At 37.5% G+C, this 27,720-nt stretch overlaps 1 protein-coding gene across 4 annotated transcripts; it reads right to left on the bottom strand.

Annotated features, from left to right (window-relative positions):
* Positions 1-6: 6 nt before the first annotated feature.
* LOC110045810 (uncharacterized) lies at positions 7-27,529 on the bottom strand. Of its 4 annotated transcripts, XM_089290850.1 has the most exons (39): positions 26,725-27,529; positions 25,182-25,303; positions 24,328-24,400; positions 23,730-23,775; positions 22,403-22,475; positions 21,348-21,494; positions 20,901-20,944; positions 20,068-20,215; positions 19,120-19,449; positions 18,529-18,612; positions 18,143-18,186; positions 17,671-17,782; positions 16,821-16,916; positions 15,904-15,941; positions 15,705-15,816; positions 15,388-15,483; positions 14,781-14,825; positions 14,626-14,673; positions 14,027-14,092; positions 13,456-13,551; positions 12,717-12,809; positions 11,932-12,402; positions 11,257-11,337; positions 10,501-10,536; positions 9,925-9,963; positions 9,325-9,420; positions 9,109-9,162; positions 7,865-7,918; positions 6,965-7,052; positions 6,582-6,676; positions 5,535-5,648; positions 4,833-4,889; positions 4,507-4,540; positions 4,308-4,390; positions 4,000-4,068; positions 3,629-3,730; positions 2,678-2,753; positions 2,093-2,199; positions 7-1,578 (listed from the first exon to the last, which is right to left on the bottom strand). In XM_089290850.1, the coding sequence occupies exons 1-39, from the start codon at positions 27,401-27,403 to the stop codon at positions 1,456-1,458; spliced, it is 4,371 nt and encodes a 1,456-aa protein (XP_089146976.1). In that variant the 5' UTR covers positions 27,404-27,529; the 3' UTR covers positions 7-1,455. The 4 variants fall into 4 exon arrangements, with proteins under 4 accessions (XP_089146976.1, XP_089146977.1, XP_089146979.1 ...); XM_089290851.1 differs by lacking the exon at positions 7,865-7,918; XM_089290853.1 differs by lacking the exon at positions 16,821-16,916.
* Between the last annotated feature and the right edge of the window lie 191 nt (positions 27,530-27,720).

The raw sequence follows: 27,720 nt of genomic DNA, 5'->3' as shown, positions 1-27,720 counted from the left end.
GGAAAATTAGGAAAGGTGGATTTAATTAATTTCAGACATTAACATTACACTTACAGCGCAAACAATAACACGACAGTCTTAGTTTGCGCATTTTACGTATCGTATGAATGAAGCGATATTTGTTATCCGCTACATACAAAATACAACGAAACGTATCTGGTCTTAATTACTTTTGGCCATTTCGTTTTGCCAGATGTAAAAACAGTTTACATTGAACGGGAAACCAGCACGCTTTTCAACAAAGATTCTTGGACACAAGGTCTCAAATTCTTAATTCTCCAACCAAAAAATTTCGCGAGCACTTACGACAATTCAGCGAGTTCTCAGGTCAGCATAATGTCTTAGAATATGCGATGTTGCTACGGAACGTCTCTGACCGAAAACCGCGCGCTCATTCCAGCTGAAGAGAAGGGACTCGCCACTTTAAAGTTACTTGTTCCGTCCGTTTGAGTTTTGCCCATGTAGCGTTTTACTCTGGCAAAACTATAAATGAATCTCGGACTCCATCTCTTGAACATCTTGGATCTGCACTATGCCCCATACTACCGATACCTCTCTAAATTATGCCAAGAACGCTCCTCCAATATTCAACCATCAGACAAAACTTTCAACTGTAACATTGACTTTCCATGAAAAAATAAGTTGTTAAAATCAGCGAAAGAAAATTACCACACCCACCATTGACACTGAAAAACTGTTTCTCGATTGTTGAACCAAATGCTTCCAAAAGAGCAAACTAAACATCGAATTTCTTCCCAAAATTAATTATAAGACAATAGCTGCGGCCTCAAAATAGAATTACTCGCAGAGTACTTTATATTAATTTGTCGCCTTTTAACCCATTTACTAGTTAAGTTTTCTGGTAAATTTATCATGATCGACCGAGCATTTCTCACTTGCCCCAACATGGCATTTTAACTACATAATTTAATACAAAGCCTAACTTATTTAAGTGGCACAATTCAAAAATATTTGAAGCACTGTAGAATCTTCCAGTGCTCGACATTATTGTAATTTCGTACGATATAACGATATGTTTGAAAGTTTTTTTATGTTCAGATGTTTTTATCACGTGATGCGTCTTGTTTCTATAATAAAATAGCTACAGGGCACCGACGACAAAACTCGAGTCAAGTCCCCCACGGTTACGAGATTAAATTGGTTCTGGGGACGAGAATGCAGACAACACTGATGTACACCGGAGACCAAATACTAAAATCTCGAGATTTTCACATTTAGTAGGACGAGAAACGGTAAAGCACCATAAACATGAAAAAGCTTTGGTTTAGAATTTGTATTACTTAATCTACATTTAATTATTGCTCAGAAAAAAAAACAGCTGTAGGTCCCATGACTTCACAGAAAACTAACTGGAAATATGGAAACTACAGCTGTCCTTCGCTGGCGACGAAACCTCGCCAAATGATGCCAAGATTTAGTTTAAAATTCGTTTTCTCAGTTGCCCAGAATCTGTAAAAGAATTTTTTCCAGGTCTCCTCTCATTTTCTTGACGACAACGTCTTTAAGTGGCTGTCCAGTCTTCTTCTCGTATTGAGTCTTGATGTCGGCCAGATCCGTCTGAAAATAAACCAAGAGCACAAGATCAAATTAGTAATTCTCTTCACTGCTTATCACGCATTTCCTATAATTTGCATTGGGAGAACTTAGTTTGCAGTCAAGAGACTTCGCGTGACGAGGTTCGTTGTTTTCATGACCGGCTCACTTGAACTTATTACCAGGTAAAGAGTCAAAGTGATTATATCGCAAAGAAAATTACTTCATTGTAACTGGCGTAGAGCCGATCAATTTTAGTTAATTTTTAATTTACACCATATAATAAATGAGTAATTGTATGAAAGCTCGAGCAATGGATTTACACTGTTCTTGATATTTGAAAATTCTTTTCACATGTATGTACTCGTAGTGTAAATCCTTATAACATCTACATCTACGTTTAATTTGGTCGGTAAAAAAAATGCTGAGACTTTTCTTTAAGAAGTGTGAATGTGGAAACAAAATCGTCAACATTTCAAAACTCCGCGGCTTCGCAAGTGTTTTGCCTTTCTGATTTTATCGGACCAGTCTGACTCACCTCTGATCTTGTAACCAGCACACGAGTGACAGTTTTGCTGTTGGATTTGTCAAGCGCTTTTTCCAAAACCTCGGTAAAGAAAAGCGGAGAGTCTTGTGCACATCGAACTGAAAAGACAAGAGAAAAATAATGAATTACAGGATTGAAAACTAACTTACTACAGTCAAACCTCTCCACAACGGCCACCTTGGGGCCACCTTGTGGACAGTGGAAAATGGTCGCTGTAGAGAGGTGGCCGTTATGGGGAGGGAGGGGTGTAACATGACATCGGTTTGTTTTTTTGGGGGAGGGGGGGAAGGGGGGGTTTGCAGACTTATTTTAGCAAATATAATCAAAATGTGTCAATACAACAGAAAATAAACAGAAACAGAGACTAACTACGCGCGGTACGGATAGAGTTTGATGATCTTTTACAATAAAAAAATGGGATTTCGTATAAACCGTTTGTCAGACTGATTAACTGGCCGTTGTCGAGAGGTTATTTTGGCAGATGGCCGTTGCCGTTGTGGAGAGGTGGCCGTTTTCTACTTGTTGCTAAGAGAAATCAGCGAGTGCTTGCCATTCAAAAACTTTGGCTGTTCTTACCTATCGCCTTCAAGGCATTGCGTAAATCCCCACTCAAATGTTCGTTGATGAATTCCAGGAGATCACCATTAGCCAACTACAGATGAATTAGACAGTTAATAAAACAAAACACTCAAATGCTCCACTTAGATACTACATGAACGGCCAGCGGGCCCAAAATGATGAGCATGTCTGCTTATCCTCCAAGTTCCACTATAATCCCATCAATGCCGGATGGTTCACTTTCTGGGCAAATGCTCGATAAATGACAGAAACAAGACTGCTCTAAAGAGTCTGCAAAAAGCGATTAAGGCTGGTTTTCACTAGCGACGTACTCGGAGTCGGAGTAGTCGAAGCGTAGAGCGATATGATCTGGTGAAAATTAAAGCGACGGAGTCGGAAGCAGAACACTGATTCCGTTTACGACTCCGTCGCTTGTGATTCAGTGAAAACTAGTTTGTCGGAGTCAGAAGCAGAAACGGAAGAATAAACCAATCACAATACTCCTTTCCAGGCCTTGTGATTGGTTAATTCTTCCGCTCTTCTGCTTCCGACTCGGACAATTTTGTTTTCACTGGATCATAACCGATGGAGTTGTAGACGGAATCGGAAGAAACGGGGAACGTTCTGATTCTTCCGACTCCGATTCCGTCGAGCTTATGACTTCGCTCGCGACTCCGATTTTCGATTTTCACTAGGCCGTAAGCGCTCTTACGACTTCGACGACGACTCCGTCGCTGGTGAAAACCAGCCTTTAGGAAGCTAGGATGACGAAAGGTGAAGAGGATGAAACTGATAACAAGATGGTCTAACGTGAGAAAGTTTTTCAACAAAACTGGCTTTCTTTATTATTTTGAAAACTTCACTGACAATACTATACTTAAGATGTAAGAACTGCAAATGACTGTGAAAATTAGCACTTAACGACAACAACACAAAGTGAATCGCACAAAAATAATCTTTCATACTCACGGTTTTGTAGGCGTCCAAAGTGGCTCGTAGTTGTGCGAAATTTCTGCTTGTTAGAATTTCAACAAGCACTGCTTTGTCGGGTCCTTTCTTCCCTTGTCCTGCCTGAAAGAAGAATGAAAAACAATGATCACTGAAATGAGTATTACAGCACGGCTAGGACGTCTACAAGACCCACAAAAACATGCACCAAAAACATGATGAATTAGAACTCCGCCCGAAATTGTGAAGTTTTTGTCAGAGAGAGCGAAGCTGACGCACGATATCACAAAGCTTCTTTCATTATGAAAATATTTCAACAGTGGATTAAAAAACGCTCTCAATTTCTACGCTTCTAAATCACTCCAACAGTGAATTTCAGTAACATTGTTTACCTCGAATAGTTTCTTGGCATCCTCTTTGGCAAGGCTCTCATTAACTTTTTCTTTGCTATCTCGTTTTTTCTGTGAAATAAGACATTGTGATCAACTTCATGTTTAACATACAATGAAAATGCTGGTGTAGTTTTCGGCAAATCTTCGTTGAGGCATTCGCTAAGTTTGCGCTCTTCATTACCCAATCAAAGACTACCACAAGCACTCGCGAGTACTCGGCAAGTTGTGACGTCAGTTACTTGGCACAAACTCGTCCAATCACAAAGGTGTCAGTCTGAGTTCTGGGGTAGCAGCCAATAAGGTCTTACCTCTATCAAGTTCATTAAGGTGGTCCGGAATTCTCCCCCTGTGTCTTCCTTGATTTTTTTAAGGACATCTTTTCCACTGTAAACTGCAAAGAAAAAAAAACACCAATAACTCAAAGCACGTTGGTAGAAAAAGGACAGGGGTCCAGTCCAGAACACACACAAAAAAACAAAATCACAGCTTAAAAATACAACCACTTACTTTGTGTGTACGCTGACTTGACGAGTTGAAGTTCCTGTGGTAAATAGTAAGACATTCATTTTTAGTTTGTGCAAACATCAAATTTAAATGAACACTGAATAAGTATCGTACTTACACTGTTTGACGCAGACAGCACAACGTTGGTTAAAGACTCAAGAGTTGTAGACTGCCGAATCAAACCTACGTTCATAATACGTCTGAATAAAATCCAATTAAGTCATCTTTCAACTTTCATTATAAGCTTATTTAAGACTTCCTTCAGTGTTGAATTTGTGCATGTTTGAGAGTAAAAAAACGTTACAATACAAAGGTACGGTAACACCAACCTCATAACTGCGTGAACATAAAATCTCTATAAGAACTTGCTCGTCAGTTCCGAGTCCCTATAAATTAATAAAGGACATACAGCTACATCAATATATCCTTAGCAGGCTGATATTACATGATGTCAGCCCCTTAGGATGAAGAATTTCCGGCCAAATCAGTTTTGGAACCCCAATAACGGAATATTGATTTCATTACTATGGTTCGTTTGAAATCGTTAACCGATAACTTGACTTGTGGAATTCAGTAGCAGTTTTGTTTTCCGAAATGCACCAAAAGTGCCTAAAATTAAACATATACGGATATATACCACAAGCATAACATGGCAAAATGAAATTTAGCCATAATAATGAGGACGAAGTTGAAATCTGCCGATTTTTAACTTATTTGCCTTAATACTATAATCATAATAAACTCAAATTTTAAGAAGAGGCCTCCAATCACTTACAGGTGGTTTCCAGGAGCGTCCTCTTGAAAATGACAGTGTAAACTACATTAACTGTCTAAAACAGAGTTAATTTATGACTTCCTTAAGCGTTGAATTTGAACATGTTCGAGATTTTGTTGAGAGAAATTTCTCAGATATCACGGGCTCAAATTGTATTGTATTGTATTGCACATGTCTCTTGACTGAGGGAAATCCTGAACAGGGAAAGAAAAAAAAAACAACAACAGAACAGAATAGCTACCATGGAGACACTCACCGACATGGCATCATGAAGTGAAGTAGCATCGTAAAATTCCGGAACCGACATCAAAGCAATGGCGGCATCCTGAAACTTTCCACTAAGCTCTGATTTCAAGTCATCAGTCAGGTTCTACGAAACAAAATGGTGAAAAGACAGAGTTAAACACTCGGCAGTTATCACAAATCAAAACGTGGCGACAGTCACGACACAGCGATCCAATGCACAAGACTCAAATCCAATTCTAATGAATACATCATTTACGAGCTACCTTGTGCCTCGGTTTCAAAACGAGTCTTCGTGCAAAACCTTTCATATGAAAATGAGTTTGCGCGAAAATGAACCTGTAGGGAGCACACATGAATGGTTTCACACAAAAACACGTTTTGACACAGAGGAAAAAAGGCAACTCGGAAATGGCCTATTTTGTTGCCATCAATTATCTAAAGAGTTTGAAGTGCAATATGAAAAAAGGTTTACATTAGAAAACCAAAATACAAGGTGGCAACAATGATTGATTGACTGATTGATTGATTGATCGATCGATCGATCGATCGATTGATTGATTGATTGATTTAACTTTATTTATACACGGGTAAAACATCAGGCCTTAAGGTAAATACTAAAATTGCATTAGTTACATGATGATGACACTAGATCTACATTCCAAGCATGTTTGGGACAAAGAAGATAAACTTTTCCTTTAATTTTTTATTTTAAAAGTAGAAGGGGTTTTGTTCCTTTGACCTCTGTATGGGCAGACAAAACCATTTAAATTAAGACTCATTCAGTTCAGCTGGCAAAATAAGCAGCTAAGCCTGTTTTGTGTATACAAACGGGGAAATGCGGGGATTTCATTGTGGGTTGGGCACCAGGCAAATTGACCAGCTGTGAAGATGATTTTGACCGCCTTGTTTGACCATTTAGAGGAATATTTTTCGTATAAAGAAGTTTAGTTCAAAACGTTTTGCCTGCTTGTCAAAACCAGTTGCCATCCTGCTAAACCTCTGGAAAATGGGAAAAAACTGGAATAGAGAATCAAGCTCTTTGAGGAATCAACTTTACCTTATTATACTTTTGAAGGTATTTTGCAGCAATCTCTTGCCGCTGTTTGTTGCTGCGTGCTCCAAGAACTGCTACTATAGCATCTTTGTCGCTTCCTATGGAGAGACGCGAGGCAACGAAAATTTTCAAGCAAAAGGTCACATATTATTCTCCTCTACATAAAATTCCATACAGGCAACAAACTGATGTCTTATAAAAGTAGTTGAGTTCATTAAACAAACGAAACGAAGATTACAAGCAAAAAGGAGAAAACAGACTCTTCCCGCCGCATGTACAAAAAATTCTAAACAGACAACACAATGATCTCGTGTAAAAGCTGTTACGTTCATCAAACAATTCAATTGTCCCAACGGGTTGAACAACATTTCAAAAGCCGTCCTCACCAGATCCCTGCATAGCTTTTCTCAGCGCCTCGGCATCTTTTTCAGCATCAAAGTTATCTGCTGGCTTCAACGTTCCATGATACTCGGGCTGTTGCAGAGAAAAGGACAAATAGTTTAGACAAAATGAGACTTCTCTTCATTCTCAAAACGTGCACCAAAGATACCTTTTGAGGAAGTGAAAAGTCAAATCATTGCCAATGAAAGCTTTGTTGTCCTTCACAGAACACACCACAAACAATTTCATTGAAGGCAATTATTTAACAAAATGCATGTCAAGACAATTTAAAAAGTTTAAGCATTATGCCAGGCACATATTACAATTTCTAGGAAATGACATTCGTTATGAAAATCAAAATTCTCCTTACAACCGTCTCTTACTTTCTTTAATCCTCCTTGGGAGAATTTAGTTTTTAGTCAAGACAACCAATCAAGACCTTTAGCTGCAACACCTACCTTACTGTTGCAGTTAAAAAAAGGCATATGAGAAATCAAAATTACCTACTGCCAGTGACAAAGGGGTTTAAGAGCTGGAGGATGTCTATGGAGTTTTGCAACATACGATAGCTGTTTTGAGAAACGAAACGTTATCAGAGCAAACGCGACAATGCCGAAAGGTATGACGAATAGAGGTAGTTAACCATTATACAAGTTTATCGAAGTTGACAGTGTTTTTCCAAAGCGAATGAAAAAGAAACCACCATGCACGCATTGACGACTTTTCCTTACATCCTACTGAAACATCGTGAACTTCTATCAAACAGCCGTGTACTTAAAATACCCATAATACCTCTGGGTATTGTCGCGTAGGCTTTTACTCGCAACAGCTAAACTGATTACATGTGGGTGTGGGTGTGCGTGTGCGTACGTATGGATGACCCACAGGCAGTAGGCAGTACTTACTTTGGGTATGTTCTCACTGGGGGCTAGGCGGGGCTTCACGGGACTTAAAGCTGTCTGTTAAACATGAAAGCAATGTGACGTATGCATTATTATGAATCAATTAATCATTACTTCTCGACACAAGGGAGAATAAATTGCGCACCGAACAGATATGCACAACACACCCAGGACTACATCTATAGTCATGGCATGTTATAGTTAACAGGCCAAGAAACAATAACTGAAAGGAGGAAGTGGATTAAAATTTTGAAAAGCTCGCGGCTTTGTGGTTTTGTAAGCAATTAAACGACTACATGCACTCTGGGCGTTTTTTACCACACCTTCACATTAAAAAAAATGCACTTTTAATTCACCCTTGTGTAGACGAGATAAGATATTTTTTTAAAGGAACATTTTGAATGCATTTAAAAGTGCAATAAAAAGATTTATAATGTACAGGAAATGTCCTTAGTTTAAAATTATTTAACCAGACTTCACTTGGTTAATTTTGAATCATTCAAACATTTTCTTCCTCACTTAGATCTCCTAGCAGCATGTTTTTTTAAGAAGCAACACAAAACATGTTAGAAGTTTTACTTATAGACTTGCAAAACAGTTCAAGAAACCTTTAAACCATGATTGACTTCAAGTAATCTTTTTTTTAAATTTTACACTACTTAAACTTTAGTTGGTTATAAGTCTAACGGCGTTACGACACTAATTACTCATTGATTAAATTGAAATTTACTCATTACATGTAAATTATTTATGTCCAACCCAAAGATTTTTTTTTATTGTAACTATAAGAAAGGCAAACGCTTTCTTCCATTTTCTTATCTGAAAACAGAGAAATGCTGGAATGTATACAGCTGTTTCCAGAAAGGTTACCCTACAAAAGCATAAAGCGTACGCGACAATGTCGAGGGGAGTTATGAGTACCAGTGGTTCACGGTTGTTAGATTGAAGCTCAAGGTGTCTCAGCGTGATAGAAGGACATCCATGTAATGGTCAATTGGTACCTGGCAAAACAAGGTATCCGTTCACCAGTATCACGTGACCATATCACGGGCTCAAGTTTAGAGCTCATCGGGATCATGATTTCTCCTTCCTCATTGCTGAAACACTATGAACCTCATTCAAGCAATGCTTAACTGATACTACCCACAATGCCAATCGCCCTTGTCACACATGCTTTCGTGGGACAATCTTTGTCGAAACAACTGTAAATGGAATCTTCCTTGCTCTTGTAAAGGTAAGATACATACCTCGCTCATTGCTTCGGCCATATCTTTTTCTATCTGTTGCGACTGAGTCATTTCCTGTAAGGCAGTAAAGACTAGTATGAGGCTTGGAATAACAAAAAGATCATTTCATTCACCTTTCATTAACGAGATTGACCATGTGCTACCTACAGTAGCTGGTGGCAATTCTGTTGCCATAAAAACAATAGCCAGAATCATTAGGTCAGTGTAAGTACTTACCGCTTCAACAGAAATTGATTGTCTCTTTAATTCTTTGTATTCAACTTCTAAAGCTTTCTTTTGCTTTTCTAGGTCTTCTTTAGCGTTCTTGAGATCCTATAAAACAAGAGTACCGTTAAGTCCCACGTTAACGCCCTGGGCTTCTATAACTTCATAAGGGGTTTTGGGTGGGCTTATAAACGGGGCTTTTGTCCGAGGGGGCGGGGGGCATATAAGCGGAATAACGACGAGATAAAACGTATCTGAGAAACTTATTAAAGCTAACATACCATTATATTTAGAGCTATTATACTCTTACCCCATTACCCTACTGCCCTATTATTGCTCTATTTAATTGGACTATAACTTTAGATCAAAAATTTTGATGTTTGTAAAGAAACGCAAAAGGAACGCAATTATACATTAGATGGGCTTATATCCAGGGGAGGGGGCTTATATCCGGAATAATAGCTTTGTTAACAAATAGAAGGGCTTATATTCGGGGGGGGGGGGGGCTTACGACCGAGGGGAGCTTTAACGTGGGATTTTACGGTAGGTTTACTATTTTTACTTAAGTCAGCAATCGGACAGGAGAAACAACTACTGTGAAGACAAACTTACATCAATCTCAGCCTGCTGAACGGAGATCCTCCGCTGAGCCTACAAGGAAAAAATGGTAATCCAAACAATAAGTGTTTTCAGTGTTTTATACAGCAAAAGAGGTCAATGACTGACTAGTTGCAGAAGACTCAACACTCAAAAACTCAAAACTCATCTTTAATCTTCCACATTTGCAGCCATCCTCGATTATGTTTGGTTCATTATTACTAACTTGGTGTTTGTCAACCTCTTTCCCAGGTTGTTCGAAAGGTGGATAACAGTATCCACCAGATAAATCACTATCCAGCAGATAGCAAAGTTTGTTCTGTCAGCATCTATCCACTAGAAAGTGATTTATCCGGCGGATAGCATTATCCAGCCTTCAAATAATTGGGGCCAAGAGACTATAAATTATTTTTAAGTCTTATCCAATTCGAAAGTAATTTTGTATTTCAGATAAATGACTTAAATCACTGACATTGCTCCCTTAACACAGACACTCTCTATAATCATTGTTGTGGCTGTACTGATCAGCTTCCCCTCAACCATTTTAATGGATAACAGCACTTATACCACAAACGTTTTGGTAACAATCACCTCTTCCAGTTGTTTTTCTTCCTTCTCTTTATCTTTCTGTGGTGAAAGAATGTTAAAAGAATTTTTAAGTAATAAATAAACCTTTTCCTGGTATAACTGAAATCCATGATCACACACTTGTCCATAAAAAACTTTCTGACAAGGGAAAACTACTGAAAGGGCACACTAAATGTAACATCTTGGCACTTCAAAATGTTTAACATTGTTTTAAAACTTAATTTTTTTTCCACAAGGCAGGTTATATTAAGATTATAGCAATAGATTACTTTAGAAATTAAGAAGTAACATCTTCTATGTGATCTGCATGCTGGTTAAAAATTAACTTTCTAATAATTTTTAAATATTTGACAAGACAGGCTGAATATTTACTCTTCTTTATTGTTTAGTTTAACACTTTTGTCAAGGATTAAGTTGAGTTTCCGATGAGGACTTATTTTTATAGACGTTGCCCTAACAAAAGTAATAGCTTCAATTTGAAGATCAGTACTCAACAAAGTTTGTCAAATCACCTGCACTTCCCAAAGGCTCTCAACATTTAACAAACTTTTGTTAAAAAAAGAAGTCAGGATCATAATAGTATGGTAATGAATCAGGTGAAAAATAAGGCAAAATTCCTTCGACGGTTTGCCAGAAAATAAATAGATTGAAATCCTAGAGCAATGCACTGATTTTAAAACATCAGTAGAGAGAACATTTCCTAGAATGTTTAGTGCAGCTTTGGGAATACATCAGTGCACTGTGCCCTTCACTACAAACCTTGGACATGACTTTATTCAATGCTCCCTTCAGGCCCTTCTTCTTCTTGTCAGGGCTGCTGTTTATACTGTCGAGCGATTCCTACATTTGGGTTTATATTTGGTTAAGAGTTAGGATTACATTTAAAGAGTCTTAAAATTTAGCCTATTGAAACTTGCTTATCTTATGACCATTGCTTTAAGATCGTTACGTTAATTTACTTGTGAACACTTTATGCAAACTACATCTGTTACTCACCCTACTTTACAGTCTTGATAACACTGTTATGTTCAGACTTAAATTAAGTTAATTTTTCCTCAAGCAAAGTACCTCGCTTTAAGATCAAAATATGTTTACCTTTAAAATATGAGTGCAAGTTAGATTAATTTAAATGTAATGTGCACTTTACATCATTTACTAAGATTTGCAAGAACAGTTATTTATAAAAAAATACAGTTACTCAAAAATTCAACACTCTTGCTTTAATACTGCAGCCTGTAAGTGTAGACATATATGGAAAGGTGAAGTCTGCTTCAAACACTGCCACCTCTTGGTAACTTCTCTCAGCTACTTTGGACCTTTCAACCCCTTGTGAAATGTCAGTAGCTGTGTAGTGCCCATCAGCAATCCTAGGCAACAGTCACAAGTTATTAAGAGTTTAACTGAAGCAAATAGAATGACTTGTTGGTTACAAACCTGTGATTTGCCCAAGTCATTGTTAGCCTTGGATAGAGCTTCCTCAAGTGCTGCAACCTTTTTCTTAAGTTCTCCTTGTGATCCCTGAGCTTTAATGAGTTCACTCTTTGTTGTCTTCAATTCATTGTCACGTTCAGCAACTTCCTTGGCTGAAACTTCTAATTGTTTCTTACACTTAATTAATTCTTTTTCTGTAGATTCTAGTCTGGAAATTGTATCAGTAAGTTCCTTTTCTTGAGTTCTTAGTGCTTCAAGTTCTTTTTCGAGTTTCTTGATCTTATCTGCATCTTCAGAGACAGTAGATTTTTCAAGTTGTTCCTGTAATTCAGTAAAGCGTTGCTTAGCTTCACTCTCAGCTGCTCGCGCCTCTTTGAGATGAAGTTCTAAAGAAGCTATTGTGTCCAACTGAGAAGACGCTGATCCTGTCGTCTTTTGAAGATCTTCCTCTAATGATGATATTCTATCATTGGCCTACAAAAAAAAAGTACCTCTTAATTACATGTTGTGCTAAACCTTTTTCGACCATAACTATTGAAAACAAAATCTTTATTCATATCTTGAAGATCTGAATTTCAAGCCAATTTGCTTTAATTATAAAATGAACTTAAAACTCTGTAATTTTTTGACACTGGCTTTCTGTGGATAAATGCTGAATTTTTTATTTTTTGTCATAATTTTCAAGCCTCAGTTGTCTAAATTCTATGGCATTATGGGAATTCCATGAACAAGAACCCAAACTAAGGTTACTGAAAAGTGAAGACCAGTAGAGGCATTAAGCTGAGTACCTCTTTCAGCTCTCGTTGAGTTCGCTCCACAATTTTTTGCCAGTTATCCATTTCTGATTCAACATTATCTTCCAACTTCCTGAGCAATGATTCCTGATTAATAAGAAGTAAAATGTCAGTATTTTTTTACTTGTATGACTAGTTTACACAACTTTTCAAGACTAATTATTACTGTTCGCAAAACAAAAGGTTACATTACACAAATAAAGTTAAATTGAGATCAATTTTTCGGCTTATGAAAGTTTTTGGTGAGATTAACAAACTTTTTCATGAAGTACATGTGATAAGTGAGCAAGAAGTGAGTTACGCATTCAAATTTTGACGTGCCACAAATTTCTGCTTTGCAAGAGTGTCAAACTTGTAGGGCTACATGCCTCAATAAGGGATTGAGGTGGAGTACGTTCATTAAAATGTGGAAAATGGATAGGTGAAAATGAAATAATTAAGTTGAATTTTGCCTTTAGTGATTTACAAACAATACTGTATCATCTCTTTTGAGCGGCTATATATATATATAACATAAAGTCCCCTCAAAGAAAAACATCCCAGAGCTGTGCTGTAGAGTTGCCCCTTCCCCTCCCTACGCTCTAGAGGTGTCCCCCCTTAGGGCAACTTTTTCACATAAGCTTAAGTGCTGGGCACCCAGGATATCATGGTTAGGAACCTTTGGGCTCCTTGTAATTTTTTTTCAGACCACAGCCTTAATGCCAATACTGATTAAATAGCTCTATATACTCACCGTTTCTTGAAGTGTTACTTTGTAATGGGCACATTCTGCCACTAAAGTATCTTTCTGTGCTTGAACATCCTCAAACTTTTTGGTAAGATCTTCCAACTGAAATGAAGAAATGATAAGCAGACTGAGCAACGTACATTCTACAAACTAACACATCTGTTGAACAGGTTAGAAATGGTTTTTTGCAAGTGTGTAAAGTCACTTTGTCAACAAAGAGAAGATCCTTAAGGACAGGGATTCACTTACTTAATCTGAACTTGATCTTAAAGGAAAAATTTATTTTGTAACAAAGGGTTCTGAAAACTCTTCAATTACTTGATTGATTGATTGATCAATCAATCAATCAATTGATCACAGTATTACTGTGTCTAGACTTGCAGTCTGCTGCTAATATTGGGGAAGGTTAAAATTCATAATATACACTAATATTATTGACAATGAAAAGGTAATCAAAAATCTGATACATTTTTTTTTATTCCAGCACTTACTGCACAGATGTGGCACTAGCTCTGAAAGACATCCCACACGGCTAAAAACATGGAAAAAACACATAATCATTTCTCCAGTTACTCACCTCTTGACTGTCACAGGTAGACTGTGATGCTTGTTTCTCAAACTCACCAAGCCACTTTCTGTAAGGCTGCATAAATAAACAAAAAACAAACAACATTGTGAGTAATGTTAGAAATAAACTGCTTCACTGACTTCTCTTTGTCATTGATAACTAAGAAAAAGAAAACATTTGCAATGTGTCTTTTGAGTCATATTTCCAGAGGAAGTTTGGGAGAATGAGAAATGCTGAGGGAATATGAGTCACAAGCAAGTGTCTGCGCAGCTCTTTTAAGTTATCCCAAACTTTCACACCTGTTTCTATAACTCAAAAAATAGAAAATGTTCTTGACTTCAATGAGAAAACAATGGGAGAAAAAGAAAGTTAAATTACTCAATTTATTTTACATTATAAAAATGCCAAGTCTCTTTGTTCACACCATCATTGCGTCAACATCTCATCTAAGTCCTGTCTTTCTAGGCACTTACTAGTTAGAGGTATGGCTTTTAGCAGGTACTATTTTACTAAGTGTTTTCTAAAACTGTATTAATCTTATCAAGAACTCAGGTGAAAGATAAACCACAACAACCTTTGCCATTAGTTATTGTCAGCATTCAACTCACCAGAGTGGTGTCTATCATGACATTTGGATGAACTCTACAAAGAATGGTCTGTGAACAAAATGCTGACAACATCAGTAAGAAGCAGACACATACAAAAATGATGATACCACAACTCAAGAAGGAAAAAAGGTTCTAGCAACTGTTTTATTAATTACCTTTGTCTCATTTTGTTCTTCATTCAGCAGTGTCTTGTTTTCATCCTGTCAAGAAAATAATGAAAGAACTAGCTTATTTAACATTTAATCACATAACATTGACAAATTATGTTTGAAATGAAAGTGTTAACAGTTAAGTGCCATGGATGGGTGGTTACTTATATTTTAATTTTTCGTCTATGCGAAAGATGATCATTCTAAGACTGCCTGCAGCCTGCAATGTTTAAGGCCCTTTCACACTTGTGATTGTTTTTGCCCATATTTGACACAATTGGTATCTATCTGTCAGTTGGTCAATCAGTCAATCTGTCTGTGTGCCTCTTTGTCTGTCTGTCTGTCAGTCTGTCAGCCTGTCTGTCTGTCTGTCTGTCTGTCAGTCTGTCTGTCTGTCAGCCTGTATGTCTGTCTGTCAGTCTGTCAGTCAGTCAGTCAGTCAGTCAGTCTGTCTGACAGTCTGTCAGCCTGTCTGTCTGTCTGTTAGTCTGTCAGCCTGTATGTCTGTCTGTCAGTCTGTCTGTCAGCCTGTCTGTCTGTCAAACTAAAAGGATCTCAGTGGAGCTGGAATTTCAAACCTCCTCAGAATTTGTCAAATTTGCCATAAATATACCTTGACGCCTTGCACAGCAGTCTTGATTTTGTTGTTCAAATTTTTTTCCATTCCTGACAATGCATCCATTGCCTTCCAGTTCTTCTCGCGCAATTCCTAAAATAACAAACACAAGTGAAACAAAAATTTAGAAATCTATTGACTTATTCAAAATAATATAAAATAATTATTGCAGTTCTTCTTTGGTGGCTTACTCCTCTAATCTATGGTATTTTGAGAAGCCATAATTAATGATTAAGAGCCTACTGCTCACAAAATACCTTAGCTTGTTCATTACCTTATATATTACGATACAAGTAACAAGCACTAATATTTACATTGTTCTTTTCCTTTTGTTGTTGTAGAACTTTTTCTAGTTTATTAAATTCTTCTTTTTTATCCTTGAGTTCTTCTTGGAGTTTTTCTATCGTGTCTTCTCTCTCCTTCAACCTGAAATGAAATAATAACCAGACCTACTTTCAGTTTTAATGTAATTTAATCCTATCAATAATACCACAGATCTAGTCAACTACTTACACATCATTCTGTCCATTAGCAACACTCTCGCTTGCCACCTGAGGAGCAAATTCACCAGAATATTTCAGTTACTGGTCAAAAATTAAACTTCCCTTAATAATGATTTACACATGTTAGGTTTTGTTAATAGTGTTTGCATTTTAAACACTTCACTTTTCTAGCAATCTACCTAACGTGGGAAAAATCCTGAGTATCTATGATGGCAGTAGGTTGTAAAGACATGAACAGGTAATGACTTCACGACACATCAGGATAAGAAGAAGGAAACCTCAAGCATGCACACAAAATGCTGAACTGCATAACATAACTGTATGCAATTTTTGCATGAATTAATGAAGAACAAGAGAACACGAACTCCATAACCTGATTTCAAAACAAGTTAACAGGAAGTGGTTACTTTCACCAAATAAGGTGGTAAAGTTAATTTCAGTCCTTGGGATCAGAGAGGTCAGGAGACTTGTTAGAACCAATGCTTAAGTACTAATAGCATGAAGTATCTAAAAGTATCGACACTTCTCCCAGGATGGGATGCTAGTCCATAGCAAGGTTACATATACCTGTTCTAGCATTATATTTTTAGGTTGCCCCCAGCAATCCACTGGTACCTATTTATACTTCTGGGTAAATAAGGGCACTGTCGGAGTAAAGTGTTTTGCCAAGGTAAAGTGAACTCAAGGTCTCAATGGGTTATAGATGGACAGAAAAACCACTATCTTGGTCCAAGATCTTGGACACAACTTTGCTACCTCCGGTATAACCATGAATGCCTAAAAGCACATTGTATGTATTAACTTTGTAAATTAATATTGTTAACAAGTTTTTGAGAGTGAAATCTATTAGTGACTGGATGACATTATGAATGAAAGAATTTAAGAGATGTTAATATTGTTAAGTGAGTGGCAGAAGGTCGGCAATACCTTGGCTGCCTCAACAGCCTTATTTATTTGTGCCTGAGTATTTTTCTCGGCGTCATTTAAGGCTTCCATAGCTTTCCAGTTCTTCTTACGGAGGTCCTAAGTTACAAAAGAACAAGTGCTGTATTGTATTAAACCTTCAATACAATTCAGAGATCATACCAAAGGTCTGTTCCATTTAACCCCCTCAGACCCAAGATCACAACAGCAATTCTCCATAGCAAAGGCTGTGCCTTTCTTTCCAGACTGCACTGTTCTCTGTTCTCTTCACCTATTTGCTTCACTATGTAATGATAATTGTACGGAGAAATTGCAGGTTGATGAGTCTTGGGAATTTAAGGGTAAAGCATGGGAAACCAAAATTAAATCAGAGGAAGGAGATAGAAACAGAAAGACCGAAAAAAAGTAATTTGTGAAAGGAACAAGTGTTCATTACAACAACATACATGGTGATTTGAGTTAAGGGAACCAGACAGGTCAGTGAAAACTTACATTTGGTTGATTATGAACTATAAAAAATCCCATTACTGATAGAGTAGAGTGTAAGAAGGGATTTCAAACACAGGTAGTTTTAGGTATATGAAATACCACCAACACTTTATTAGAAAAGGGGAGTTCAGGATTGTCACAAAGTTTTGAAAGAGGAAGTTTACTGTTGGAGTGGATGGTTGACTTTGCTATCTGTTTCTGGAGGATCAAACAAATATCATGAAGTAGATGGTGATGATGACTTTCCCTGGCAGCCAGCTACCCTGGAGTTGTGGAATTTTTATGGTACACATGCTTTGCTCAAATCCAAATGAGTTTTCAAAATAGCATTGCCTATTGGAGGTAAGAAAATAGAACTTCTTACATTATTCTTGTTCTTTTGCTCATCTAACAGGCTTCTAAGACTGGCAATTTCCTCATCTTTCTTGAGCACATTGCCGTGCAACTCCGCAATGACATCTTCTTTAACCTTTAACCTACAATTCATGAAAATGAAGTGAATTGCATGTTCACATAATCTTACATCTATATAAGCAAGTAAACTACTTTGAACTACTAGTGATGACTATCAGTAGCTGAGTTCATCTAGAAACTCTATGGATTATGATCAGGTATACACCAGAACTGATGATCAGGGATGACAAAACGTTTTGAAAATAAGTGGCATTATTCCAAAAGCACATGTTTTACAAAAGAACAGTACATCCTTTTCTGAAGAATCAGGCAAACTAGCAGAGTAACTGGCCAAGTTCATGAAGTGGATGTTGATTATTTCCAGCAGCTGCCCACTTTCGACACCCTTGGATTAAAGAAATTTACTAATTACAACTACTTACGCATCTTGATGGATCTTGGAAGACACATCAGGTTCTTTGCCATTCTATAACACAAACGTCCATCAGAAACAGGTCACCATGATCAAAACAACAAAAAAAGCAAATAATTGAAGTTAGCTAGCTTAATTAAGACACCAGTTACTAACGGGATGGTTTAGCGGCTACGAGCATTGTTACTTCCTTGGCATTTTGTCAGCTGCTAACATCTAGCACAACCCGGTCATATTCCATCCATCTTTGGGTTAAATGTTGTAAACAAGACTCAAGGGCCCTGCCTAGAGCTAAGCATGATCATCTGAATTCACAGTCCAGTGTATTAACCACTGCTTCTCTTCTTCCGACTACTGTGCTTCTCGCAGACTTCTTGAACTCTAAGCAAGCCTTACCTCAGCTGGGGCAGCACTGCTAACATGATTGCTGACAGAGGTTTGCACACTTTCCTTTGCCAATCTAAGTTCTTCTTGAAGAACCTGCATTGCAGTGAAGAAAGGTCATTTGAAAACATTCACTCATCTTAATGGATCGAGTATAATCACACACAAACTAAGAAACAAGCAACTAGAGTAATTTGTTGGAGTCACTTTGAGGGCAGTTAATTCATTCAGAAAGTAGGTCAATTTTGGTAGCTGAAGCAAATAACACCTTCTGGAGAGGTACACCATCAGAAATGGGGGGTGACCAAGGTTTGTCAGAACCAGGGCTGACATTTAAGTTTTGAGTCAGCTGTAGCCTTGATCTTCACACCCATAACAAACTTGTTACTTTGTGGTTGAATTGTACCAAAAACAGACCCACAACATCAAGGGCCTGTCAAGCATACCCAGCCATGACAAATGTTCAGGGTTACATTTCTTAATGACAGCCCTGAGAACAAAGTCATTACAAGTTGCAGTATTCACTGATTCATACAAAACAACAAACACAAGCTACATTCCTGCAGCTATGAGCAGTGTTAAAAAATCATGGCCAGGATATACCTGTATCTCCTTATCTTTCTGCATCTGGATCACTTGCGAGTCCTTCAACTGATTTTCAACATCAGTGAACATCTTTTGCAGTTCAGAAATCCTTGCCGTTGCCTCTTGAAGTTTAGCAGTCAAAGAATTCATAGCATCAGCTTGATTTGTGTCGGCAGCAGCTAATTCGTTCAGACGATTGTTCAACTCTGCTGTTTTAGCCTCTTCTGTCCTAAGTACCTGTGCAGTGGTGTTGAGATCTTTTTGTAACGCGCTATTTCTAGCCTGAGACTTGTGAAGCTCTTCATTTACTTCAGCCAGACGCTTTGACAACGCATTATCTGCTTCTTTCTGTCCAATAAAACAACAACAAAAAGTGCACACCAAGTTACATTTGACGCAAAAAACATTCCAATAGGCAACATGAGGTATTGTAAAGGGTTGCTCCTAATATAGCCTAAATGGAAATAGCGGAAAGGTGCTGAACAGATTTCTTATTCTTTCATTTACATTGCATTAAAAAAATTACATTAATTATATATATGCAACAAACTTGTTAAAAATTACTACAAATCAAAGCAAAAAATATTAAAAGTAATGCTATTCCTCGTTTCGATGTACACAACATCATAAAGAATGAAATATTGCTGTTGATAATAATAGATCTTAACATCTTGTTCAATGCTTCAGCAAACATATCAGCTTGACTGACCATCCAAATAAAAACACCCCTCAAAATAATACACCACCACTAATATTTAACTAAATGGAAATATGTTAAAACAGAGTAGAATATAGACAACACAAGTTTCTTCAGATACTCATTCAGTTATGTCTTCCTTCAGCAAGGGTAAATATTCTCGTGTTATAATTGAACTTGTCCAGATTTATTACTGATAAAAGTGTTGAACAAAGACACTGTTGTCTAGAGTAGGATACATGTAAAATATGTGTTCTCTTGTGTCATACCACACTGTTCTGATGAATGGTCATCTGTCGAACTCTTTCCTCGCTCTGAGTCAACTGCTCTGTTTTGGTGCTCAGCTCTCCCTTTACAAGCCGATATGACTGTTGCAGTTTGGTCAGTTCAGATGTCAGTGATTCTTTGTCTGCAGTTCTGAGGAAAAAACAACAACAAAATATGCCTGCTGCTTACTTAACACTCAAAATATATGTGCTGAATGATTTTAATTGTTTGCCTAAAAAAATGCTGAGCCTCAATAGTATGACTGTCACTGTTACCTTTGACATGGCTGAGCTGACATACCACAAAGATTCAATTTCATGCACGCGTCACTCGTGGTACATTTCAAAGCTTAAGGGAGGGTACCTCCTAGAGACAAAGCTCTTATCAGGGTCGGGTGCTTATTTGTCTTTTGGCCTGACACCCATTCACGACAGCTGTTTGTTAATAGGTATATGAAGTAAGCTGTTCAGAAGGAAGGTGAACTATGGACAGAGGGTTTTTTCTTTCAAGGACAGATGATCTCAAATGTACTCCCAGGACTGATGGAGTTGTTATTGAAAAATGATTGGGTAGGCTTACATACATGTAACAGGGCCAAACTATTAGTAGATAAAAACCGGGGGTGTTGAGGGGGGGTGGCTGGAATGGGGGCACTTATTTATATACCATGGTGGTATCTTTTAGGAAAGCACTCACTGATATAGCTACAGTCAGAACAACTTGAACTTACAAAGTGATTGTTCTCTCCCTGTGCAAACAATCACTGATCAGTGATGCTTGACTTATGTTAGGCACACATGAATCATTATAAAAAGATAAAAAATACTAAACTTACAGTTGTGCTGCTCTCATGGATGCATTCTTCAGCTGAGCATTTTCCTAAGTACAGTTATAATAAAGAGAAAAAGGTGAGCAAAGGAAACAACACATTTCCTCATGAATGAGGTTATGGCTTTACAGCTACCTGTACTTCACATCACTTGCTATACCTACAAAAGTAAGAAAGATAGCAAGGTAGAAGGTCAGGAAGGGGATAGGGGGGAGAGAGAGTGGGTACAGCAGAGACTGGAAGGGAAGAAAAAACAGTAAAGATCAAGAGATGATAGAGAGTGAGGGAGAGAGATAAGAAAGGGGAGGTTACATGTACTTACAATGTTAATGTATGCCTATGCAAAACTGGTGAACAAGCTGAATCAGAACATTTATATGAGAGGCAAATACTTCTCCAGGACACAATATAAGGCATGTTTTTGGTATTCAGTTTATTTATCAATTTTTGTACCTCCTGAAGACGCTGTATATTGCCCACATTTGATGATGCCACCACATCCTGCAACTGATGCATCTGAGCTTGCAAAGTTTGAACCTCTAAAGCATGGCTTTCATGAGAAGCCTGCATTCGTGCTTGAAGAGCTTGGATCTCTTTAGCCTACCGGGAAAGACATTTTTTACACCCAGTTACATACACTGAGAGAAGATTTCACATTGCAACATTTACAAAGATAATGAAAGGATATAGAAAGGTGAAGTAGCCTTAAGGTAACTTGATAAGACTGTCTGCAAATTGTGTGGTCATGGGTATGGGTCAACAGAGAATTTAAAGCAACACTAGGAGCCAAAAGATATAATATTATTTACAACAAAGGAAACCTAATGATTGTCTTACTTACTAGTGCACAGAAGCTGTTAAAGTGATGTTACCAAGTATTACCACTTGCACAAGGGTTACTCTCAAATTGAAAAAGTTGGGCAAACACTTTCAAATTTTGCCCTTGTGTCTTACAGTTTCCTTTCCGGAAGTGGAGAATGATCATCGCAGTAAATTTTCCAATTTAAGCAATTGGAAAGAAGAAGCCTGAAAAAATCAGGGCGTCAACGGGATTCGAACCCATGACCTCCGCGATACCGGTGCGATGCTCTACCAACTGAGCTATGAAGCCACACATTGGGAGCGAGGTCAATTTATCGAGTTCATATCTTCCCGTGAGGAGTGAAATGATGTTAAGTTTATATGAAATAATTCATATATGAACTGCGGTTGTAGATGAAAGTGGAGAATGATCATCGCAGTAAATTCTTTCCAATTGCTTAAATGGGAAAATTTACTGCGATGATCATTCTCCACTTTCATCTACAACCGCAGTTCATATATGAATTATGTCATATAAACTTAACATCAGGTTCCTTTCACTTCTGTAATTTAATATCTTCACCTTGGTGCCCTAAGTGTATTTTGCATATAACGGAAGGTACTTGATTATAATTTTAGTATGTTGACTACAAATACAAGAGAATTCTGTGAAGATTCCCCTTCAAAACATCAGAGCATATTATTACCTGAGCAGTGATTTTGTTGTTGGCATTAGTTTGCTGACTTTTAAGTTTCTGTCTCTCTTGCTGAAGATCATCCCTTCAAAACAAAATAAGCATTTTCATACGTCGCCCATTCTTCTCCCTGTATGGTTCAAATTGAAGGTGACAAACAGCACTGATACTACTCCTGTATGGAATGTTCATGTACTACATGTTCAACGCCCACAGCATTTTATGAAGTGGTCATGACAATTTTTCAGAACACGGTTAATTACACTTGGACAAGGAGAGCTACAGTGTATGCTACATTTGACAGTTAAGTGTTCTGGACCTGTAAATTAAGAGTCCTGTGGATTAGCTATTATATTTGATTTCATTTTTGTAACTTTTCCGTAAGGTTCTCTGTTTATATTGTTTGTCCTTCAGTTTTGAGCTTGAGTAATCTCAAACTACACAAAACATAAGCAGTGGAAAAAAATTTATAGAAGAAAAATTGTTACCCCGGTAAACTTTTAATCCTGGGTTAGTGTTAACTGGCTTTAGAACAAACAGGCCCAGTAAACTAACCCTTTAGCCATCCAAAGCAACTCCCAGCAAACCTCACCACTTAAGAGGCTGTCCGTGTAAGAACCAACCACTCGATTTTCGGCCGGAAACAGAATTTCTTCAAATTTTCTGTGTGAGACAGTTAGTCCATATGATAAACAAAAATAGCAATAATTTGGCTTTAAGTGCTATTTTTCAATATTTCTGGCGACGATTTCCGAGTACGGTCCAAAACCGTAAAAAACGTTTTGTTTCGAGTCAAAGTTAGGTGTTGCGCTGAAGGAGCTGAAAATTTCCGCTTTTACTCAAATACAATAAAACTTACAGATAATTTTATTTCATGTTTTTTCTTTCGATTAACGGTAAAATATTTAAAATCAGGCTCAAGAACAATTAATTATGATGTTTTGAAAATCGAGTGGTCGGTTCTTACACGGACAGCCTCTTAATAAGGTTTAAATGACACTTGTATTATTATTATGTGGTTAAAATGCATGTCACTGTTCTTATCACAGGGAGCATATAATCTAGTTGAGTAGGATAGGAGTAAAAAAAAAAAGAATAAAAAGATTGAATAGTTTACCTTTGTCTCCTGTTATCATCTTGTACATGAATTTTTTTTGCAAGATGCAAAGGCCTACGTACAAGTTAGTGCAAGTGTTCTGTTTGGCATATGGGTGGCAGCTTCCTGGTAAGTTTGCGTAAGAGATGACAACAGGAGAAAGGTATTAAAACTGCTCATTTTTATCATTTCATTATTTAAGCTCTCCTACGCAGTTACACTGTATGCTCCTTGTCTTCCTACCTCAGCTCCCTTAACTTAGTAGCAGCATTTTGAGATTGCTGACGTTCTGAAAAGACAAAAAAACAATTTTAAAATTTTCCAAGACTAATAAAATTTGTAACTATGTAAGGTTTCAAACTATATTTGGAATTTAGGATTGCCTTCTAACATTGCCACTTGATGGTGTTTACTTTCTTTGTTGCAGTTTTTCTATCATTTAGCCCTCAGGATTTTTTCAAACAAATCCTTTCAAACTGACACCATGTTTTAATACTCATACATTGATAAACTGATGTCTAAACAGGCCTGATCTCTCAGATTAATGTTCCAAGACCAACTTCTTATTTCATTATCAACTTCACTTTCTGTAAGAAAAAATGTCTGAATCATCAGAAGTGGAAGGTTCATTGAAGCTTTCTCCTTGTAACTTCCGCAACTGACTTTCAGGCCAGTGCTTTATCCCATGCGTATAACCACAGAACTATATTTACACAGCATCTGTAGCTAAGATCATGGGAATTGCAATAAAGTTTCAAATGACATTTCAAATGCCGTAAAGCCCTGTTTACTGATGGCCCAGCTACTGTGCTTATGGTAGCAGTACTCTAACTCCACATACCTTCTAATATCTGACTCTCTTTTTCCTGGAGCTGTTTTTTCAATACCTCTACAGTGTCACCTTTTGAGGAAGACTGTTGTAAAAACAGCAAAAGCAACAAATCAACAAAGTCCTGTAACCCCAAACTGCTAACGCAGTTTAACATGCATTATCAAACATACTCTAATTCTCCTATTAATTTTAGAGGTTGTCCAAATTGATCAGTCAGTTTGGTTCTACGAAACTTGCCATTCCATCTTGACAAATCCCTTCATTACCATACTTCTCATCAGCAGATTTCACATGTGTTGGTGATTGGGGAAAGGAAATGAAAATGGTAAGGGCCATTCTTCTTGGTTAACCCCCCTTGATTGGAAAATGTCAGTAGTATAGCAGCTCTCGTAAGCTTGAAATTCTATTTGTCATCATTGCAGCAGCTGATATTGTTAGGGGGCATTGTTTTTGTTGTTTGTTCTATTGTCCTCTCAAAGGGTTTCAAGCCATTCATGTGAGACCTTGCAAGAGCACTAACATGACCTGAAAATGTCGTTGTTGTTCAATTTTCCTTGGTTAGTCTGACATAATAGAAAGCACCCAAGATCTAAATGCACAACTGAACCTTAGCATTCCACATTGGCCACTGGGGCAGAATTAACTAAATGATGAATAGGGGTGGGCAAACACGAAACTAGATGATGTCCTGGCCATTGTAAAGAGGTGATAATTACTAGAGATTTCACTGTGACGTCTATTAGCAAAACTTGCTGCAGTTAGAAGAAAGAAAGAAAACTAGTTATGGATGATAAGAATAAGTGAAGTTTAAACTGAATATTTATTTTGTTCTTTCCCTGTCCAGACACTTTGTGGCATCATACCTTTTTCCACTGGCTATTATCTCCTTGTTTGTTCAACAAAACGTCAATCAAAGCTTGAATTTCCACTGAGTTGAGGTTAGAAGATGTCACCATCTCCATAAGACGTTTAGAACTCACATCACCTAGGTGAGCAATCCAACACAATAAAGACATATTACTCAAGTCAAAGTTTTGACAGCAGTCTGATACAACCTTGTATGAGTTTTAGAATAAACACAACTGTGTAAGACTGACTGTCAGTACATGATTCGAGTGTTAGCGCTACACATTGTTTTCCATCAAAATAAACAACCTTCTGCAAGCATGAGGAATATTTCTGGTTTGCCAGAGAAATAAGTAATATAGCCATGATATTATGTACATCATTGATTTTTAAGTACTAGAAAACTTAGATGGACTAAAATATTTTTGTATAATTCAGTGCTAAGAAAAAAATCTTCTGACAAAACATGTAACAAATTTCTTGAAACAATTGCTTCAATTCAGGAAAAAATGTATTTCATATTTCACCTCATTAATATCTTGGAGTTAACCATGTTAACCATGTTTTTGTTTTTTGTTTTCAACAACAAAAAAAATACTTCACAAAGAAAAACTAAAAATTTAAACTATAAAACTCTAAACCGTTTGGAAAAGTTTTACAACAATTATTTACAATGATGTTATTGATACACATTTTACAACCGCAGGAGACATACAATTATTTATTCATTGCACAACTTCAGCAATATGGAAAACAATGTACATTTTGAGTTGTTAAAATACGGTTTATTGCAACTAATGAATTTTCTATTGTACAGTCATTATGACTTTTCTTTTAAACGAAAAAACTTCATAAAGGACATCATTCGTTATTTACACCGCAAAAAGGCTGGTTAAATGTTATTCAAGAGGTGGGTTCTTGTATATCCAAAAAGGGGATGGAAAATTAAACAATTACAAAAATACACGTACATGTATAGTTGTATATCGATAGTTCAACAATTTCAAAATTGGAAGACCTGGGAGTTAGAAAGTAATGTACCCTCATTTAACGTTTTTGCTCGTCTCAACAATTTCAAATCGTTTCAGAAAACAAGAGATATTGCACAGAGATGTTTATTTTCTGCCATTAAACGTTAACATCCGCGAAACAACCAACAATTTGACTGAATAATTTATTCATTCAAATAAAACGATATTTGAAGACACTATCCTTGAAATCTCGAGTTTTCGCGTGTAATCCAATAAATCTTACGTAATGATCGGATTGATCTTTGCCCATCATAATAAATATCTTCTCTTTTACCACAATCTCTCGCGATCTGCCACGTTGACTTTTCATCCGTTCAAGTGCACAACTTTGATTTAAATTCAGACTATCGACCATTTGAAAAGGAAATCTTCACTTCCGCTGTGAGACGAGCAATAAAAATTATCAACGCCGATAAAATGGATCGACTTCGTCGCTAGACGAATTAGAAAAAGGTTTGGAAATAGGATAGAAATCTACGACGGGAAAATATTATACGACACCATAACATGCAGTCAAATCTAAGCTCACCTTGTTGAATAGGTCCCTTGTCCTTGGTAATTTTGGCTTTAGCCTTCGTCTTCTTGCCTGAAGTTGCTGTTCCGTTGTTTTCGGGAAATTTCTGCCCCTCAATTTCGAAATCCACAGGTTTGTCTGGCTCGCTTTCCACTGAGGCGACAACATCAACTTCAGTAACAACTTCTTCCACGTCCTCACGTGGCCTTTCGAATGCATGGCTTTCGGTCACGGAAACAACCTCCTCTTTTGGAACATTTTTCTTTGCCTTCTTTTTCCCTTGGCGCTCTTTTAAGACACCAGAGCTTGGCTTTTCTTCAGCGAGTGGTATATTCTCATCAGTGCGCATTCCAGGACGATCTTTGGAATATTCATCTGATGGAGGAAAGCCTTCATCGTCCGCATTCGAAGCGCTTGCCTCGATCGCCTCTTCGACTTGAGGCGATGAAATTTCCTCCAGTACTTCTCCCTCATCTGAATACTTTTTCTTGCCCTTTCCCACTTTCTTCCGTTGCTTTACGGGCTTTGCAGAAGCGGTGCGCGCCAGATAGGCCTCTTGTTCAGAGCGCTGCGCCGCCAGTACATCCTCGTATTTTTCCTCGCGAGTTGCAAACAGAAGTAAGAGAAGTGCAGAAAGTACGAGGGCTACGACCACGGCAATGATTGCCAGAGTTGTAGGATCGAGAGGCTGCATCTTGATGCCCAAAAGAGCCCTTTAGCGAAGGAAGAACACGCACAGTTTCGGCTCAAAGCTAACCCTTTCTCAGGAAGAACTACCGCCGACTTTCAGGAACAGAAAAGTCCAAGGAAAGTTCTTCTCAAACAGAGAGCATGCGTACAATATTGATTGACACGTGAAAAAGATCTCGACCAATGAACATTCAGCACGCCACCGGAAGTACGTAACGATCAGCTGTATAGACGAACGAAGTAACTGTATCCACGACAACTTAGCGTACAGAAAAACACAAATTTTGATTTTCAAATAAATCTGTATTTCTGTTTGAGTTA

The sequence above is a fragment of the Orbicella faveolata genome, unplaced genomic scaffold, assembly GCF_042242905.1.
Source record: "Orbicella faveolata isolate gen_17 unplaced genomic scaffold, um_ofav_v1 contig_24, whole genome shotgun sequence".
Taxonomy (NCBI): domain Eukaryota; kingdom Metazoa; phylum Cnidaria; class Anthozoa; order Scleractinia; family Merulinidae; genus Orbicella; species Orbicella faveolata.
This window is presented reverse-complemented; position numbering and strand designations above follow the sequence as displayed.

Bases quoted from the DNA above. Each gene is read 5' to 3' on its own strand.
- LOC110045810 (XM_089290850.1), bottom strand. From the start codon at position 27,403: ATGCAGCCTCTCGATCCTACAACTCTGGCAATCATTGCCGTGGTCGTA. The intron at 18,187-18,528 runs GTAAGGCTTGCT...TTTGTGTTATAG, and splicing joins GCAGTGCTGCCCCAGCTGAG to AATGGCAAAGAACCTGATGT. The intron at 9,421-9,924 runs GTAAGTTTGTCT...CTTGTTTTATAG, and splicing joins TTCAGCAGGCTGAGATTGAT to GATCTCAAGAACGCTAAAGA.